This window comes from Bactrocera tryoni, chromosome 3 (assembly GCF_016617805.1).
Source record: "Bactrocera tryoni isolate S06 chromosome 3, CSIRO_BtryS06_freeze2, whole genome shotgun sequence".
NCBI lineage: Eukaryota > Metazoa > Arthropoda > Insecta > Diptera > Tephritidae > Bactrocera > Bactrocera tryoni.
The window spans coordinates 19,594,114-19,615,040 of record NC_052501.1 but is presented as its reverse complement, the minus strand read 5'-3'; the positions used below and the strand labels follow the sequence as shown (position 1 = coordinate 19,615,040).

Sequence of the window (20,927 nt, the reverse complement as noted above, 5' to 3'; positions counted from 1 at the left end):
AGAAAAAGGAATTTAGAGTTTTAAAATCGATTTGTGCCACTCACCCTTTTATGACCTGCCCCAAGTCCTCCACAAAACTGCGTTCAGAGTCGACTATCTCTAGCATAGCGCGCTCTAAAACTGTCATACCACTATGCGGATCCATAAGTTCATTCTCACTTTGATCGGCCAGACTCTCAACACTCGCCAAATACGATGTGGCCAGCTTGCCATTCAGATGATCCGAACCGGAACTAGAACTAGACGATGTTGAGCAAATGGAAGACGAAGAAAGCGGACGATGTTTGAGTTTGGCAATCTCTGGCAGCATTGGACCACCTTTGCGTGACTCTTTTGGCGAAAACTTTGACTTAATATCAGTTAGGCGATCTAAGCTCTCCGCCGACATTTTGCTCGCCTCCTCAAGCTCTTCCAACTGCTGTGCAGTGGGCAATTTTATTGGTACTGCACCGCCCAAAGTATTGGCCTTCGCTGCCAAGCTTTTAGAGCGCGCATAGGTGAGCATCGGTGAACCGGACACAGTTGAGGCACAGGCTGCCGACGAGCTGCGCACTAAAGGTTTAGAGATCACTGGCTTATTAATAGCTTCGATGAGTTCAACGCTTGTCATGGATGAGTTCATGCTGTCCTTTTCATTGAGTGTAAGGGATGCGAGGTCTTTTGTGATTAGCGGATAGTTCAAAGTCTCTACAAAATCAGAGGGTGACAAAGGTGCAGTGGCGATAAACTCTTTGGATGGTATTGGTGGTGGTGTATTGAGCGCGCTAGAGATATTATTATTGTTGTTTATATTATTATTATTGTGATTGTGATTTTGTTGGTGTTCCACCGCCAGTGGCAAGCTGGTTGGTGGCGGCGGTGCACATGCGGCAGTTAACATTTGCGATGTGGTGGCCAATTGCTCCATTTCAATTAGTTTAATACTTTCTTGGCGTTCATAATTCGGCAGTGATAACTTGTAGTTTGCGCTAAAGTTGAAAGCACCAAGGGAATCGTTCGTTTTTACGGCTGAGGTATTTTGATTAGTCGGTGTAACCTCACCATCGCCAGTAGAACCCTCCAAACACGGTATGGTAACTACAGCCGGCGTCGGTGGCTTCTTTAGACCGCGCGCGGGCTTCGCCTCAGTATACGAGTGAAAGTTGAGCGCATCTAAGTACTCGGAACTGGAATCGAAGGTCTCAACTAATTCGCTACCCGACTGCGTTAACTTCCCGGTAATCTTAGAGAGCGGTATATGTGAGAGCTTTACTTTGTGTATGCTGTTCGGCGTTGAAGTCGCGCTTGGTGGTGGCGCTTTTTTCACGTACCGGTGATGCAGCGCTGGCGATTGTGTTGGACTCGTCAAGTGTGTGGGTTGTTGCTGTAGCGCGTCTATGTCCACAGTTTCCACGCGCTCCGCATCAGAGTGTGTAATTATGCGCTGGACATTGGGTGACAGTATGCGTATTTGATTGCGATGTTTGCTGGGGCTGTTGAGACTGCCGCCGCTGCCCGAGCTGTGGACGAATGGCGTTTCGCGCGACAAGCGTGAGCCTGTTGGGCTATTATGACATGCGCTACCGCTACCGCTTCCACTGCCGCTGCTGCTACTGCGTTGACTGCACGAGGACGACGATGAGAGCGAATTGAGACTGCGACTACTCGCACTGTAAGTGTGTTTTATGTTGTGATTGTGGATGCCGTGAAAGCTGTTGTTGTGGCTGTTGCTATAGGCGAGGTTGAGCAAAGCAAGCGTGGTGTTGCGACCGCCGCCAAAGCCGCTGTCAGTAGAAGCACTCAAAAAAGTTCCGATCTCTGGGGACTGTTCGTTTAACTGTCGCTTTGGTAGCGCAGGTGAAGGCGAATGTGAAGGTTGCTGCCGCTCTTCCCCTACAGCGTAACAATTACTCTTATTACTGTTGCTGTCGCTACAATTATTGTTATTGTTGTTGTTGTAACCGCCTATATGGAAACTATATTCGGCGCTTAACTTTTCCTCTGCGCTGAAACTTGAACTGCGACTACTCTTATTGCTGAGCGTCGGTGAGTCGCTGTGATTGCTTGCAATGCTTACATTACCGTTAGAATGCTCGTCAATGCTGTAGGCGTTCTCGTCGCCGTTTTCGCTTATTTTTATATTTTCGCCACTGCTGTTCTGCTGATTTATGTTACTATTATTATTGTTGTTAATGTTATCGTTTGTATTTTTGTTGCTAGCCTCGAGCGCACTCGTCAAGGTGTCGTAGATGCCCAAAAGCGATGGTGCCAATTCTGTGGAGCTGCCTGCAGTTAACGAAAAGTAGAAGAAGATGCATAAGAAAATTGGTTAGTTTAGTTGTAAATTAGATGAACATATGTGTGGAGTTAGAGTTAACGAACATGATTTGCATAAATACGATAATAACCGAATTTCAACAGTCATATATATAATTTAAGTTGCCATGTTGATACAATTCAATTGATTTCTAGTTCAGACCTATTCTAACCAACAAAAACAATCTAATAATCTTTTCAATACCATTTACGATAGGGAATATAAGGTATAACCAGAAATATTTTTCCTAAAAAGTCACCGAAAACACCCTTAACATTTACTATCTGATCAAATATGACCAAACGGGTGATTCATTTCGAGGTTCTCTACTTTTTTAAAGATAAAACACAGAAATTTCAAATTTAATGGGGAATGTTTATTATCATTCGAAAAAATATTCTTTGGCATTTTTTTTTTTTGAAAATTATCTCTTTCAAAAGTTGACCGCGGCTACGTCTCGGATGGACCGTTGAGTCCAATTGAGTTGAGACTCGTTAGAGCATTTCCACCGGTAACTGAGGAAAGACAAGCGTGATGTCTTGTTCCAAGAATGTTTTTTCAGAATATATTAAAAGTATAGAATCTTCATCTGGAAGTCAAGACAGCAAAATCAACACAGAAGACAGTTACCAGTTTGGTGCTATTTTAATGGATTTAACAAAAGAATGCTAATAAGTAGTTATAAATTTGAAAAAGCGAAGGAATTTGTATAGCTCGGTATCAGCACGAATTTCATCAAAAATCTAAGCTTCAAAATCAAGGAAAGAATAACTTTTGTTATCAGCTACTCTGGATTACCACCAGCTGTATAGTTAAACGCATACAAATTTATCGAATGGAAGCTGATGTTTCTTCGGTTCGAGACCCACAGGTGAACAAAGAAAGCAAGTTCGCTCAAGCATCCAATGGAATAATCAAATTTTATTTTAACTTCAATACACCTGTAATAGGATGTAAGTACAACTGGCATAACCTCGCAAAGGATAGAGGCTACTGGCGAACTTTAAGTTCTCGGCCCAGACCGTTCCTCCGTTGTACTACCAAAGAAGAAGTGGAAGAAAATGGATTTCCATCATATTTCTCAGCACAGCAATTTTGATTACCTGCTTCTGAGTCCTCTTAAGTAGCCTGAATAGCGTCAGAGTAGTACAACCCATTTCAGTTTTTGAGATATCGAGCTGAAACCTTGCACACGCTTCTCCAAAAAGCCACTCATTTGTTGAAATCAATCATATCGGACCAATCTAGCACATAGCTGTCATATGAACTAAATGATCGGAGTCACGTCTTTTTATGGAAAATCCTTTCATTTGACTTGATTTCTTCACAAAATTTGACATGTATTATTGTCTAAAGTAACGCTGCAATATAAGCTGACATACAAAGTGACCGACCAACCTCAAAATCTTTTATGTAAACTTTCCGCTGAAAATTTTATGTTTACTTCAGTACACCAATCCCTTGAGAAAATTCTATCAATATACGATTGTGGCGCCAATGTGCTGTTCGTTGCAAAAATTGACGTCGCGTCTAGTTAACGACTAGCTTAGCATAAGAGTGCACCAAAGCTATTAACAATCAATCCATCTGCATAAACGCTCAAATCACTATTCAAATCAACCGGCCAATGTCGATGCCACATGCCAAGTAAAATTCGTAATGACATGCTGTGATGGGCAGGGTCCTGCGCTGGGACCAAAGTAGAAATCAATAGCTCGCCTGTCAGTGATGGATGCGTGCGAAAGCAAATGGCCAATGGAAAATGCAACAATTTGTTATTATTATTGATTTAACTTGAGGTATTTTGCCACAAACACACACACACACACATTCGTACATGTGTAAATATAATTATATGTGAAGAACTAGCTGAAGACAGCACAATGAGCTTGCTGAAGGACCATTCGGCTCTAAGTACACAAATGCTCGAATTGATTAATTGAATTCTTTGGCTTGTAATGGCAAGCGATTCATTTTACATATGTTGCACTTTGCCTATTTAATAATACTTAGGGTGGGGTGTAGGTCAGAGCGGTTTTAATGGCGCAGAGTGTGGCGATTCCCTTTACTTTTTGCGCTTGCAGGGCTTATAGACATACAAAATTGTAATAAGCCATTACTTCAATTATAAACTAAACTAAGCATGTAATTACGTCGAGTAGGGCTTAGACAGGGCTTCGGCTTCGCAAAGCCCTCGTGTTGCCTTTATGATTTGCATAAAAATGTACTGACTTTTCAGTTGCCAATCTGCCACATCTTGATGGTTATGGCTGGGGCTGTCAGTTCGTTTACCGCCATCAATCAATCGCTTATGGCATGTTCGTTTCGCATCGTTTCGACGAACGCATGCAAAGTTCGTTTATTACATACACACTTAACTGTACACGGACTTAGTTACTCTCATTTAGTGCCAGCACTATTGGCGAACAACAACTCAATATCATCGCAGACGCTCTTGAACATGCAACACATCAGCTGAAATCGCCACAAAATTTAAGTGCTGCGTGCCACTTGCAACATTGTTGATTGCATTTGCAGCAAATTGTTTGACTGACTAACTGACCGACTGTCTGACTGTCTGGCTGATTGCCGCAAATGTGCCAGTGCATGTTGTGAAGTTATGCCAAACATTATGGCATTTCATTAACGTTTGTGGCAATCAGGTGAACATGTTGTGCATGCCACATAAATTAGTGCAACATAATTGACTACAGCAATAAAATTATGTGTGTCGCATTGCAGTGGCATTTATTTATGCGTGACTTTTGTGTTTCATTTCAGCCACTCAAGTTTTTCTTATTTTTTTGGTGATTACAATAGATAATATCTTTCCCATACGTCTCATATCCAAATCGGTATGATAGGATATGAGAAGCGTGGACTTTAGAAGGCACTAACGGGTCCTAGAAAACCACCAACACAGAGTTGGCTTATTAAAGAGCTGTGTGCATAGTAGGCAAGCCAGAAGGCCAATACTTTTATGAAAGAGAGAATTAAAAGCAGTTAAGTCATCACAGGGTATTTAGAACTAAAATCTCGCACTGACAAGTCTGGTAAACATTACGTCCGCGATTGTGGAGACCTCAGCTACTTGAGACAGATAGTTTCCACGGCTCTAATTAGTACCAATTTAAAAGACCTTCAACAGCATGGTTAGAGATAACTTAGAAATCTCATGAAGTTCACCTAACTGTTCAATGTTAGTTGGTTGGTTTCCTCTTGGGAGCATACTGGGCGTAATGATGCCTTAAGTGCAGCCAAGCGTTCCTGCTTTTTACAACCAATCACCAAGCCAAAGAACAGATAAACCGTGTGATAGGGCGAAAAATTACCACGTGACTATACATTATCATCTGCAAAAAAAAAAAACACAAGTGGTTTCTTGCAATGAGGAACTAGCTAGAAATTAGACTTCTCCATGAGTTAAGTTTATTCAAAAAAGTAGTTCCAAAGATGCGAGGAATCGTTGCGCGTGCGCTCCAGGTACTATGTCTTGTCCTCGTTCACTACAAAAGCAACCGATTGCGCTGACCGCTCTAACTAACCTCTCAGAGTAGTCAGTGGCGTTGCGGTTGTGCTCAACATCATTCTGCATAATCGTATAAGCATCACAGGGATACCAAATTTAGACATGTTGTCGAACCGGTAACTACTATCAGTGTTGTTGGAAGTAGCTTTGAAATCGACAAGCACGTGTGGCGTGTCGCTCTGTTTGTCCAGAGCCCTCTAGAGGGTTTGACATATTATGAAAAACTGGTCTGTGGCGGATTTACAAGGTCTAAGGCGGCACTTATAAAGTCCAAACAGTTCACTTATAATGGCATGGAATGGATTTCCCTTATTCAAATATTGAAAAAAATATAAAGCGCAGTACAAAAACTATATAATCTGAGGAAACAATATACTAAGCGTACATCAAACACTTATAATGCCTATGGCTTGTATGTTGCTGAATTAACTATATTTTATTTCCGAATTTCAAAAAATTTTTTAGCAGTAAAAGTTTGGTTTACATTAGAACCAAATATGCTTTTGAGAACCTCAATATTTTCTTATTTGAGAAATGTTTGAGAAAATTGCCCTTCGTTTGGTTGTTGCAACCTTTGATATTGCTTTTAAAGTAAATCGGATGGAAACTGGTCTTGAGACAACAAATTCCGACATATCTGAAACCATTGAGCCTCAACAGAATATTTACGATAATTATATGAATTCATATATGAAGACAGAATTAAACGAGTTTCTCACTCACTCAAGAATCAATATTCCAAGTATATGCCATGCAACTAAGCCAAGAAGGAAAGTCTAAACTTCCAAAACAAGAAGGTAGTAACTTGTATGCTGTTGCTCAGCAAATGAGAGAAACAATAATATGTAGTAGCAATCACGTGAGCACTTCCTTGACTGCCAACCAAGCATACACACACACATAGATACACACATATGTATGTAGGTAATGCTGCATGCCACAGTCATATCAGCTCATTACAATTAATCTAGCAATTGCTTAGTAGCTAAGCCACAAATAAACAGTTGTTAGGCAGCAAGTCGACAATGAACTGACACGTAGGCTGCAACGGCGAAGGCGACTGAGTGAGTTACCTTTTGCGGTTGCATGCAGCAAACGGTAGCCAACGGCAACTCTAATTGCAACATTGACGTTGCAGCGATTACGGACAGCACAAAATGAAGCGAAGCGCGAAATGCGCGGACACTGTAGCGGCGGATAGCTCCAGCAATGGCAGTGGTAAGTACAAGTAAATTGAAAACTTTGTGCCACTGCGAGTTGCAGCGCAGATGCGCTAATTTCTGCTCCGCCACTGCAACGACTACCACACTTTACTACTTTTGTTGTTAGTAGTGGTGTTTCAAGTACGAAAATATGTGGTAGTATGTTTGTTGCACACAGCATGTGGCAAGTTGTGTGAAATTTTTGACAAATGCGCAGTTGTGTTGCAAAATGATGTTACCGTTGTTGCTACTCAACGGCTGGACGGCTTTTAGATGAATGACTGAGTGACTTAGTGATGGACGCCGCGTCCGAGTGGCAGCCCAACTGAATTGGCATTATGTGGTACTAACGAATGTGGCATGCTTTAAAATTATCAGCTGACTAAATGACTGCATGACTGACTGCCTGACTAACTAACTGACTGACTGCCTGACTGACTGACTGACTGACTAACTAACTGACTGACTTACTACCTGACTGCTTGACTGACTGCCAGACTGACTGACTGACTGCTTGACTGACTGCCTGACTGTCATGAAGGCAAAACTAATTCTTTGCGCTCCACTTTTCATTTTGTTAACCATTTTCCGGAGCGACTTGACTGCTCAGTCATTTCGGTCATTTCACTCGCCGTGTGTACGGCAGCTGCGTGGGTTGCTACCTTCAAGCGTGGCGTAACGTTCGTGGTGGCACTTTGTCGTTGTGGCCGTAAGTCTGACCCACTTCATTGTATGAAATTTGTGGCAGCCACTTGCTGATGTTACCTGGCTTGACGGCGCAAGGCAGGCACATGCATCAACTGACTATGCAACGGATTGACTTGTGGCGCAAACAAACATACCTACATAAATCAAAATATATACTCAATAATATGTGTGGCAGCTTGTGTTCGCTGAAGAGCGCTTTTAAAGTGCTTTTCAGGTAAATTTCATTACGCGCGCTGATGGGCAGACAGGTTCCGTGGCTTCAGCCAGAATGCCTGTCAACACATCACAGCTCGCTACAAACAAATATACATACTTACATGAAATATAAACGAATTTTGGCGCATAAAAAGCATACCGTGGCAGATAATCTTTCGTACGTGGGCAGGTGTTGCACGAATTTCGCAAGCAAAGCTGCTACCGCATGCTTGTTTATTGTATATGTGGCAAGTGCTTCACATAAGAAATATGTTTATGTATTTTTTTATATGCTGCCACTTATTTGTGGCATGCTCTATTTATGTTAAATTAATTGCCACAAATGTTAATTAAAAGCCGCATTTTGTTTGATTGCAGTGAAATTTTGCTGAAAGTTTGTCCGCCAAAGCGGCTCTTCGTCTGATTGATTGACCGCGTGAGCGACGTGCTATTGATAATAAGAAGGCGTTGTGCTAATCTATATTTGCGTCCACTGGCGGCAGACAAGGTGAAAGTCGTTCATGCGGAATGCTCATGAATTATGTCGATTATCTTGTGTATTTTAGTTATTAATTTGATATTATTATTTTTTTAATTTTTATTGAAGTTAAATTTTATTTAACAAACAAAGCATATGAAAAAGTGGATTCTGAAGATTAACCGCCATTTTGTATGGAAATGTTTAAATAATTTTTTATACATACAAAAACGTATTTATTAAAGTCCGATTGGACGACGTTCGATTTTCTCTTTTCTTATTTCCAGAAGCCGTGGGAGGACAAGGATAGTGATGGTTTGCAGACATGGTTTACTCTATCACCTCCAGCTTTTTGACTATAAAAAAATAAAAATTAATTTCGGCGAGGTTGAAAAAAAGTTACAGAAATTCTCACCATTTTGAAATTTTCGTATAAAAAAGGGAAGGAGGCCACGCAAGCCACCAATGAAATTTGTGAAGTTTACGGAGACGATGCAGATTATTCAACAATTTAGGTAGCTTTATTGTACTACGTAAGTAGCCTTTGAAATCCAACGCGAAATCACTCTTGCCAAGAAGTGATATTTGGTCTGAGTAGGCAATTGAAAAGTAAACACCTCTCCCGACGAACAAAGACCACATTCTACCAGTCCCCCCTCAATCCCGTCCTGCGTGGGAGTGTTTGAGATAAACGTTTTAAGGAAGATTTACGATCATTTGCGTCGAGGGATACGGTGATATTGACATAGTTGAGCGGGTCAAGAGACAGCGGCTACGCTGGCTAGGTCATGTTATGCGGATAGAAGAGAAGGTTCCAGCTTTAAAGGTTTTCGCCGATGGCAGTAGAGGAATAGGAAGATCTCCACTCCGTTGGAGAGATCAGATGGAGAAGGACCTGTCATAACTTGGTATCTTGAATTAACGTCAAGTAGTGAAAAGAAGAAGCGACTGGCGGGCTGTTGTTATTTAGGCTATAACCGAGTAAGCTGTGTCTACACCAGTGAAGAAGAAGAAGGTTGCCTTTTATATTTCACGATTTGACGACCCTAGAGCTGCATCTCCAACTTGATAGCAAAGTTTGACATTTTTGTTATTGTACGTACTTAGAACATTTTGAAATACAATCCCCATTTGGGTTGCTTACAGTAACTTAAAATATTCATCTCGGTCTAAAAACGGATTTTAGTCCCGAACAGTTTCGAGCGATTTCTTTTCCACTGTCGACTTGAATCGATGTACTTCATTAAAGTTTTGGCGGTAAAGCTCCAAAGGCCAATGTTTATCGGTGGCATAGCAAATTCAATTGAGGTTCTAGATCATTCCATAAGGATTTCGTGAAGTTTAATCAAAATCAGTTGTTGTTTCGGAAACTATTGATGCATTCAATATTGCATGAACTTTTGACTGTTTGTCGAAACCTTAACACTATAATAACGCCAAATAGTAAACTCTGAGTATTACACAACCATTTGTATGTGAGTTAACATTCAAGAAATTTGGAAAACCAACCGCCGAAGATGGATTATTTTTCACCACGCCAATGCGACCTCTCACACATCCACTTAAACATCGATTTCATGAGTCACATGCCGCATAGTCCTGACTTGGCATCGAATGACTTCTTTTCATTCTTGTAAGTAAAAAATAAAATAAGAAGTCAACTTTTTTCAACACCTGAAGAAGTGGTTGTTCATTCAAAACGCATGTTTTGGAGATAATTCAATCAGAGAGGGAATGGAGCTTCGAGAATTGGTTCTAAGGCGGGCAAAAGGGTATAGATCTTAATGCTGAATATTTATAATTTTCAATGACTAAATAGGTTTTTGTTCTTTAACTTCGTATTACAAAAGACAACCCTCGTACTTGCAAAACTGTGCCCTCATATTCTCACTTATTTATTATATAAATTATTTTCTATACCCAAATAACCAATTTGCGCTACATAATTGTTTGCTATATTGTCCGTATTTTTGAAAAGATAAAATAAAAATGAAAACCAAAAAAACTTTTAAATCCACTGTATTGATGGATGTCACAATTTTGCAATAAAACAGGCTCAATTAATCCCAATGAAATTATCAGCGCTTAAAAGCTGACTAATTAATAAAAATGCAATCGGACAAAGATGATGATAAAGCAAAGCGAAATGTAAGCAAACGAATGAATACATACGAGCGTACACTTTGTCTCGTATCCTAAGTGAGTCTGTCTTGCATAATATGTGGCAAACAACAACCACAACGCAAAATTAACAACAACTAGAGTCAATAGCGAGCTATGATTTACCAGCTGGTTTGCTGGGGACACATGTGAGGCGCGCCAATTGCAACATGTTGCTAGCGTGTTAAGTGGCGCCGCTCGACACTTGACCAGTGACGCCTCATGTAGCGGGAAACGTGAAATATGTGAAAACTGAAATTCAAAATTGTAAGCAATTGTTGTTGTTTTATTTTTATTTCGTTGCTGTTGTTGTACGTTTTTTCTTACTTTTTGTTGTTTCAGCTTTATTTTAGTTAGTGTTTGTTGTTGTTATTGTTGTTATATGTTTTTGTTGTTGTAGTCCACTTTTTGTTGTTTTAGCCTAATTTTAGTTATTGTTTGTTGTTGTTGTTGTAGTTTATTTTTTGTTGTTGTAGTTTTATTTTAGTTGCTGTTTAATATTTGCATATCTCATTTTGTTGTAAACTTAAATGTAGCAACATTAATCCACAATAACAACGACAACAACAGCAGCAAAAACAATATAGCAATAGCGCCTGCGTGCCACACTACAACATTGAAGGAAATCAATAAAAAAATCGAAATATCAAAAGCAGAAAAAGAAAAGCTTAAACGCAAAGCTGGCAAATGTTGTCGAAAATCCGCCCGGCGCCGGGCCTATTTATCGCAGACACACACCAAACAATAAAACCAAAAGCAAACATGCAATAACAGCGCATAGACGCAACACACATACACACACACACGCAGTCGGAGTCCACTGTAATTCCTGCTTGTCGTTTGGTCACCGAAAATGTCAACGACCAAGGCAACGCCACAAACGAACATGCAGCAACGAAAATGGTAACAGCGCGTCGCTGCGCTGCCTCCCCTCCCCTGTCTTCCCCACCAGCACCATTTATTTTAAGCTGACATTGCCATTGCCGCATATCACGAGAGCGCAACACACAAGTATATATAAATATCCATGCATAATTGCTGCTGCGCGCTGCCGCAACTGCAACAATTGCCGATATTACGCCACACTGCACATTCCATGCATAAATTTCCAATGTCAGCAGAGCGCACCAGCGCCCACTGCCGAGCAGCAGAAGGTGGCTGGCTGTCGTGGCATTATTACTGGCAATCAGCAGACGACGGCAAATCTGTTGCTTGACGGCCGATTGTTTGTTGTATTGTGTGTGACGTGCGCGCATGCGTGAACGAATTGTACGCATGCGCATTCACATGCGCGATTTACAGCTGCAGCATGTTGTGCACTGACTCACTCAATCAGCGATCGTCACAAGCCGAGCACAAGTGAAGCGAGCGCCAGCATGTCAATTAAGCGGTTGGCGGCGCTGGTGGTGCTTCATGTTGACAGTGAGCCGCCCGACGACGACGCTGACTGCGCGCTATGACATTTTTATCACACGTCTGTGGGGACTAAAAGCACTAATAGCACACAACAGCCAGTAAGAGTAAATAAAACAACAACAACAACAAACATGACAGCGCTACATATAAAATATTGACTATAATTTATGTGGCTACAGCGACGCGTCGCCGCTGAACTATGTTGTTATCGGTGATTTTGTTGCATTTTTATTTCATTTTCGCTTTTTCCCACTTTTTTCAAAAGATTTTTTATTGATTTGTTAACGCAATAAAATTGGTGTGTAGCACCATACTCAACTGCTCAACCTGACCAATCGATCATGTCGCATATCACCAAGTCGCGCGCGCTGATCACTGCCGACGCTCACTTTCGTGTTGGTTTTCGTTTTCGTTTTCATTTTGTGCATGTTTACATTTTTACATGCGTCGAACACTTTCCTTTTATGGTTAAGTGCACAGATTTTCATGAAATTAAGATGTCATAATTATGTTTCGAAATTTTTTTCGCATAAATTTATTGAGACAGTGTGAATTTAATTGAATAATTGGTGGCAACTATTTTTTGTGTTTTTTTTTTGGAGAAGCATGAAACCTGAAATATGTTAAGTTGTAGAAGAAGAGTATATAAATATGGGTGTATGTATGTGTTTTTACGATTCCCGTTAAAGACGAAATGATGTGTAAATTATAGGTGTTTCGAACTTGAGCTTTTAATTTACTGAAAGATGTTCCACAAGTAAATGTTGACACTCAATGATTGATACCCAATCAATGAAATTTGCTGCAGCGCTCGGCTGTTTCATGTCCCAGTCTCCTTAAAAGGAATATAAATGTATACGAAAAGCGCACAAGCGCCTTGATTAACGTATAAACGATCCAACTTGCCCCCAACAGCAATGAGAAAAATACTTTCAGTTTCACAACACAACGCAAAATTCCTCTAGTTAACAGAAAAGTATTTCTCTTTGGGACTAAATTCCAACTAAGCCCACTCAAGATTAAGACTACGTTCACACGAGGACTCTTTTGTCGTCCAAGTCATTTCGGACGTTTGTAAACTTATGAAAATTGATGTTACGTTATTTTGCAGTTTAGGTGACAATATGTATATATTTTATGCTCTACATTTGCCTGAAATAATTATCCCCGTCATCTTAAGATTGTTCAAATAAATGCAATCTACAAAAATCGAATATGTATTTATTGAACACTGATTCAAACCAAAAATTAAGCAACTGTAAATAATTTCAAAACTAAAAAACAAAAACAGAAAAAATTCGCATTTCAAAATGTTTACAGACTTCTGAGCATAACTCGACACTCCTGAATGCATAGAGGCTTAAAACTCCACAAATATTTGCGCCAAACTTTCGATTGCGTGCGAAAAGCAAATTTGCGTTGCTGTTGTGCGAAGGAAAAATTCCACAGCTTTTGCAAATATTTCATACAATTGTTAACATAGAAGTAAAAAGAAATATTCCGTAAAAATCTAAAGAGCAAATTGAACAAAATTAAATTGTGAAGTAATTTAAAAAAAAATCCAAAAATTTGTTGACAACTGTCAATGTCCCAACATTCTAACGGAAATTTTGGACTTGATTTAGTACAACCTTGTAATTTTCCATATTTTTAATAAGTTATTATTTGCTTGTAAAATGTTAGTTGTTACTACATAAGAATGACTGGCTTAAATGGCAATTGTCTATGATTGGTCAAGCTATAGAAGACGACGAAAAGAATAAACAACTGGCATAAATACGATATACTACTTGAATAAATGGAAAGCATTAGTGTTTAGCTATAGAATAGTCTTGCGGTTATGCCAGTGCAATGAGACAGCTACATATTCTCTTACATTGATTTCTTCTCAGTAATTTTATTAATACTTTTACATATTTATTTTTGATAAGAGAGCAGATTTCAACCATAACGAGCAGAGAAATGATGATTCCAAAATGATTACTCTACACCATATTTATCGAAATTTTTGTAAATAAATCTTTTAATAGTTAATGAGACTCTCCCTAATTTAAGGGATTACATAGCTTCGGGTAAAAAACAGCATTTTTTTAAAAAAATTTTCTCATAGAAAAAATGAAATATTTTATTCGAATTTTTTATTCTAACAAACATCGATTTTCTGAAACCCGTAGACCCATGTAAGTGCTACGGGTTTCAGAAAATCGATTTTTCAGCCGAGGAAACCCATGTAACCCCTTTGGCTATAAAATTTTGGTTATACTCGTCATTTTCACATTTGCATTTGGAAGAGGTTGTTTCTGATATTACAGCTGATAATATAAGGTCTGTAGTTGAATGGGTTCGTTAATAACCAAAATAGTCGCAATTGGAGTGAAAATAATTCACAAGCCATTATGGTGACACCGTTACATCCTTCAAAAGTTACTGTTTGGTGTACTCTATGGGCAGAGGGAATCATAGCTCCATATTATTACAAAAATGAAGTTATCCATAATGCTATAGTTGTATAGCTATGATAAATTAAGAAATAATCAATTTATTGAAGGAAACTTTTGGTGGGCGCAAGCTCTAGCGTCTTTAGCTATGGATTGACCTCCAAAATCGTGCGATTTAACACCGCTAGATTGTTTTTTGTGGGGTTATGTGAAGTTGCTGGACTACGCAGACAAACTCGAGACGATTAACGCCTTAGAGGAAAATATGTGGGTAATTGTTTTTATACGGCCCCAATTGCTGCAAAAAGTGGTCGAAAATTGAGCGTCTCAGCTGGAATTTATTTGAGTCAACCGCAGCGGTCACTTGCCCGCAATTATTTTTAGAACACAAGACAAACCCTTATCTGTAACCGATTGCATATTAAAGAACCAGAAAAGAGTTAGATAAAGCACGTTACTATTTAACGGTTATTTTTTCATGTTCTGTGACCGGTCTCAGATTTAATATGCAATCTGGTAACGTAACGTAACGTTTGAGTGTCAGTTGTGTTGTTTACAGTAACTTGAAATATTCATCTCAGCTAAAAGTGGAATTAAATCACAAACATTTTCGCGGGATTATTTTTACAACTTTTGACATGTATTTACGCAGCAGCAGTGCATTTCAAAAGAATACGAGAGGATAATAATTTGAAAACAGGGACGCCCTCGTATAAGTTTCTCAAACTATATGTTTGTCTATAATCAATTGCGAATCATTGCCAACACAAATTTTATTGGATGCAAAGTAAAGAACAGGAACATTTTTCCTCTCACCTTTAATTAAACTTTTGCGCGTCTTTCAGTATGCTTGTTTCAATTTTTGGCAGCTTCAGAAACGTGAAAAGATCAGCAGAAAATTACCTGCCAAGTCTCGAAAAGACATGCCAAGCAGATATCCCACTTAGCTGCAGGCTAAATTTGCATTTATTTTATGTCTTTTTTATTTTAAGCGTGTCTTTGTTTTAGGTCTATTGTTGTGGTAGTCTTTAAGCATATTTTTTTCTTTTATAGGACACATTTTCATAAGCACATCCGCTTGGGGAAACTACTTCATTTTCGGCGTGTTCGACTACTTCTGCTTCTTCGTACGGTCAGTCGGCTGCAGTTCTCACTTTCGTCTGCTACAATTTTGGCTACGTCGCACTTCATTTTACACGCACTTTTATGACGTTTTGCGGTTGCATTCGCTGTCAGTGGAACTTCTTTGCTTACCAACACAGCTGTTATTGTTGCTTTTGTTGTCTTTACTCTTGGTGCTGTTGTCAGTGTGACACGGTGAAGCAGTCGGTGTCGGAGTTTTTTGAACGCTTTGTAGTGTTTACCTGTGAAGCTACAGCTCCGGCTACCGTTTTATATCCCATCCGGTTAATCGTACAAATGTTGTCTGCGTTGCGTTGCTAAAAATAGCCACACTACCGAAAATACGTTTCTTGTTTATATTTTATTTTTAATTTTTAATTTTTTTTGTTTTGGGTTAATTTTATGGCTTTATGCATTTCGTATGCAGTCGGTTTGCCTTCACGTATGACGGCAGCTGCCAGTCAATGTGGCGTTTTGTCAGTAAAAGTGAAATTGTAAGGTGATAGCGCGAAGACGAGGTCAGTGCGCGGTTCGGAAGTGAATTGCTGGCTTTCATCTGCCTTGAGATATCTTTTATATAGAAATATGCAAATACATATATATTTATATGGAAATGCAAATATGTTTGTCTAAAAATATCTACATGTCTGAGCGTATAAATATGTATGTGTACATATATTGTTAAGATAAAACAGCTTGAAAAGCGAGTTCGTTTCAGAGAATCTTCAACTATTTATGCCTTATAATTTTTGGTAAACAGGAAAGCTTGACTGAATTACCTCGTTATAGTAGGGGCGAGAGTTATGAGAGAAGTTAATAGATTATTTATGAAGGTTCTCTGTCTTTTCGGTTTATTTGAAGTAGCAAATATTCCTCTCCATACTATAGAATCAATTTTTCCAATGCCCTCGTTTTTCAATTGTACATAAAGGAAAAGTTAAAAACTTCACTTGACGATAGTTTTTCGGTGGAAAATTTGGCAGCACTCATGCGCCAGTCCTCTGGTAAATGAAAAGCTGTCAGCGAAGCGTCAGCTCTAACTATCACAAAACTAAGACCTACTAATTATATTAGTCGTCAGTCAGTCCATATGATAGATGATTCTTAAAGTCTTTTTCTCTCACGTGAAGTAATACTTATTCCGCTGACTCCATGCGGGAGATATGAGTCGCACTCCGGCTTTCGATGCTTCCTTCTACTATAAAAAATACCACAAAATATGATTTCATTCCAGTGGCTTCCTCGTCCACATCCTACTGACTAAGTTTTTCGAACCATGATTGTTAAATAGTTATTTGAATTGCATCAAATCTATACCTAAAAACGTCAGATCACAGCTCCGAGGTGGCTAATTTATAAAACGGAGAATAATATGAGTTCCATGCTGCTGGTACCAAATATTATTCAACATAACCTTAACATAAGCCAAAAACTTCTAAAGTTGGATTTAGTGAATAATAAGACTCAGAGTAATTATATAAACGTCAGTAGCACGCTAACGCGTGCTGATTGAAAAAGGAAGCGCAGGAGCGCCAGACCGCAGGCGGCCATTGAGCCGATTATACTACAGGGTGGGGACCAAATTAAGACTTATGACTGAGCATTGGAAGTAATGAAAGGTTATCCGCCTCAGCCAGATGAAGGCTGAGCATTCATCAAGATAATGTGCCAGCGTCTCCTTATCATTCGTCCGAGCATGCGATGCATTTCGCCGAATTCACATTCCTAATGTTTTTAAGAGATCTTCCGTGTAAGAAGTGTCCTTTTGCATATAAGTAGTAGCTTTTTCATCTGACTCATCAACACTCCCCGAAAGTAACTTTGTGGTATGTCCTGTGTTGCTAGTGTTCCAAGACCTGAGTTGTTCTTCTAGAACCCATTGTTTCAAGCAACCCTTGAATAAGCTGCATTGGTGCTGAGTTGTGTAGGGCAGTTTATGGTAATTGTGCTCCCAGCTGCCAACTCATCTGCCCATCCGTTTTCTTCTAGTCCTATATGATGGAGTTCATCGATGATATTAACTAGGCCTAGTTATTGCCTGCTTGCACAACCTAACGCGGTGAGACTTAGAATAGATGGTGCGGATAGCCTCATTTTTCAATTATGTAGATATCAACTAAAAAGTGACGGAACTTGGTGGTTAGAGCAGAAGTCCATTTGACAGCTTCTGTTGCATTAAAAATTTCGACCGGAAAGGTTGAATTGTAGTCATTTAGTTTGAGGATGTGTTCACGGATTACTAAGGAAAAAGGCCGCTTCCTTTCACGCTTTGATCCGTCGATGAATATTGTGATGCCGCCGTTATCATATTCGATCACATAACCGGACCAATGGTTATTTGTTAATATATTTTCATTTTTTGAGGAAGTGAACTACTGCCTTACCAGCTATTTTATTCATGTGGCGTCAAGTATTCATCAAAAATGTTTGGGGGTCTAATCTACAAGTTAATTGTGGGATATTTATTTTTATAAACAGCTAGTACTTATATAACATTTTGTATTACTGACAGCATAGTTTTCATGCTTTGCATGCCACTTGATAACCCTGTCTGTCATGATTTCATACATGAGAAAGATACGTTTAAAGATTTTGAAGGCAATTTGCATCGGTGTTTGCTAGAGACATTGTATGTATGCATAGTGTTCTAGAGATAGACGCTCCGATGAAATTAAGAAAGTTGTTCCTTAAACAAAATTCGGTAATCTATTGTCATGCAACAGGCTGTTCTGATTGGATACATATTGTCGACCATGATTCAAAATTTGGAGGACAAGACTTGAGATATTATTCGAAAATCGGTGAACACTTTAATTATCCTTGTAGATATCTCAATTAACTTACGACAGTCGAATCTTAGTATCCAAAAAAGTAAAATTTATACCCTGTCAGGACGAGTCATCGATATTATAGTCCATTATAAATTTCTTGCGGAAATCTTTAGTGCCATAACAACAAGAAAAAGTAAATTATGTTAACCTAACAAAGAAAAAGTCATATGAAATATTCAAATTTACAACAAAAATATTTAATTTAAATTACTATATATTTTTCAAACATTTCTGTCTAAAAAATATATAAAAATTTACAAGCCAACACTTTGGTACTTTTGTAGGTATAATTAATAAGAGAAAAAGCTTTATCGGTATGCATTACAAATCACGAAAATGAACTTTATGTCTGAAATAAAACTCGATAAGCCGGTAAGCCTGTGTGAATAAAGACTAGAATATCTCTTTCCAATAACAGAAAAACCAACCATTGCACTATTGGCAAAAGGAATTACTCATTCTCTATCTATTTCAAAGAACTACGCAAAACTATCAAATTCCTGAAAGAGTATTGCAGCAATAACTTCCATTACCGTTGAGTGACACTCGGGGTAGGTCGGCTATCTAGCCGTAACGATTAAGCGCGCCACAAGCCAACGTCGCAACAAAATATTTCAATGGAGACTCAACGTTATTTGAGAGAGTTGGTGCCTGAAGGAGTGGTGGTGGTGGCGCATGCAATGGAACCGTGTAAATTACTCAAAAAACTGAAAGTGATACCAGAAAAGACAGTGGCGGATGCCAGTGACAATAAGCGAATGTGCAACGTGAACAAATGAAGTGAAGTGCCGAGAATTGTGAGTGAGTTGACAGTGAAAAAAAAGAAGGCAAAACGAAGTTCGTGCCTATCAAAACTCTAGCGTATGGACGGTGGGAGTGTTATGAGGCTATGTGCTATATAATTGTGTGAGAAATGTGGCAGCGGGTGGCAGCGCTGTCACATTCTTTGACAACAGAACCGAGTACGGCGAGGAGTGCAGTGCTACAGCGAAGTTGTTGCCGAGGCGAAAAAATTGAAATAAATGCTGACATCAACAGCGCGCACAATACGGCACAGGAATGTCGGTTATGTTTCATTGCAGCAATCTTATGCTCGACAACGGCAACGCCAACAGCTGAAGCACTAGCTATGTGTGACTATGTATGAAATGACAGCTCCGGCAAATGGCCAGAAAACAATAAATAAATTCTTAATACAACACGCCGGCGACGACAGGCGTGCGATATGAGATATGCGAAAAGAACATGACTCTGTCAAAGCGCTGTCCAGACAATTTGATTAGTTGCGGGAGGCAAGAGAACTTTATAAAACGAAATATGCGCTTATAGTATCGTACCTTTGCTGAGTGAAATTCCTATAGGTAGAATGTATATCTATATATAGTCATATAAATAAACCTGTGGCTGATTTGACTGCCCATAAGCAAATGTAAATAGCAATTATATTGTAAACGTGTTGTCCATATTCTGTCAGTGAAACACGCCACATGAGGAATTATAGTTACATTTGGCTAGTTAAGCTGAGAAAATGTATAGAAAGTATATAAAAAAGTTTCGCTTTATTAGCTATTCGTCTCTTTGTTGGCTTTGGTGAAAAAATTAAAAACATCAAACAGCTTTTGATCGCCACAAATGTATTTAGAATTACGATTTATTGTTCCAGACTTGTCAAAATGCTACATATCGTCAAATAAAATACAAAACCACGTATCATCAAAAAATCAAAATTGAGTTTTTCATTGCTTACGGTTCACTAAATCATGTTATTTATATGTAGCATAAAATTTTGAGCTTACGCTTTCAAATATAACCAAGATGTAACAAATATATAACCAAGATATAACCAATATATAACCATTTTATAACCAAAAGTCAAATTTTGTTTCAATATGAGTGGTTTTTATTATATCATTTTTCCTTCACCCGTAAGCTTGTGAAAAGTGATGTTAGGTTATTTTGCATTTTAGGTGACCATATGCACTTATTGTGTAGAACTTCTGACGGCCTTCGAGAAATGAGAGTTCTGTCAATGTTCTCTTAATAGAGTTTTATAATATCATCCTCTATTAGAATGTTTGTTTCTGCATTTTTTGAACTTTCGACCGAAACGAAAGCCGGTTTATAATCAACGTAATTTACTTAGAGAGTTCACTGGTAATCTAATTACTTATCGCATGTGATGCCGAGATAAAACATGTGATAAATGTCAGAACTGTTTTCAGTCTCTTGTTACAATTCGATACTTTTTTCGACATTAGAGAAAGTGATGGAGTTTCCAGAATTTCGTAACAAGTAGAGCAATGAAGAGCATTTAATCTATTTTTAGCCTAAACTCCTAAAAACCATAACAAATCCTTTATAAACTACCAAGAATAACTCGAAATCTTTCTCTCTCTCAACAAGATATATGTAGATATACGTCAACCGAAATGTATAGTAAACCTTCCGAGTCATCGATGCTAAAAATTTGATGTAGTATTTCACGATTTCTTACTTTAAATGTAGTACATCTCAGAATTATACTCAAGAATCAAAAGCGAGAAATATGGCTC

At 38.8% G+C, this 20,927-nt stretch overlaps 1 protein-coding gene across 3 annotated transcripts in view; it reads right to left on the bottom strand.

Annotated features, from left to right (window-relative positions):
* Positions 1 to 20,927, bottom strand: part of LOC120770289 (rhoGEF domain-containing protein gxcJ) — a 241,333-nt gene that overhangs the window by 18,505 nt on the left and 201,901 nt on the right. For all 3 annotated transcript variants that reach the window (XR_005704921.1, XM_040097627.1, XM_040097626.1), the window contains exon 2: positions 45 to 2,265. Coding sequence is in view for 2 of the 3 variants with exons in the window: in XM_040097627.1 (XP_039953561.1) it covers positions 45 to 2,265 (2,221 nt within the window). In the remaining variant the exon portion in view is untranslated. The remainder of the gene's footprint in view (positions 1 to 44; positions 2,266 to 20,927) is intronic.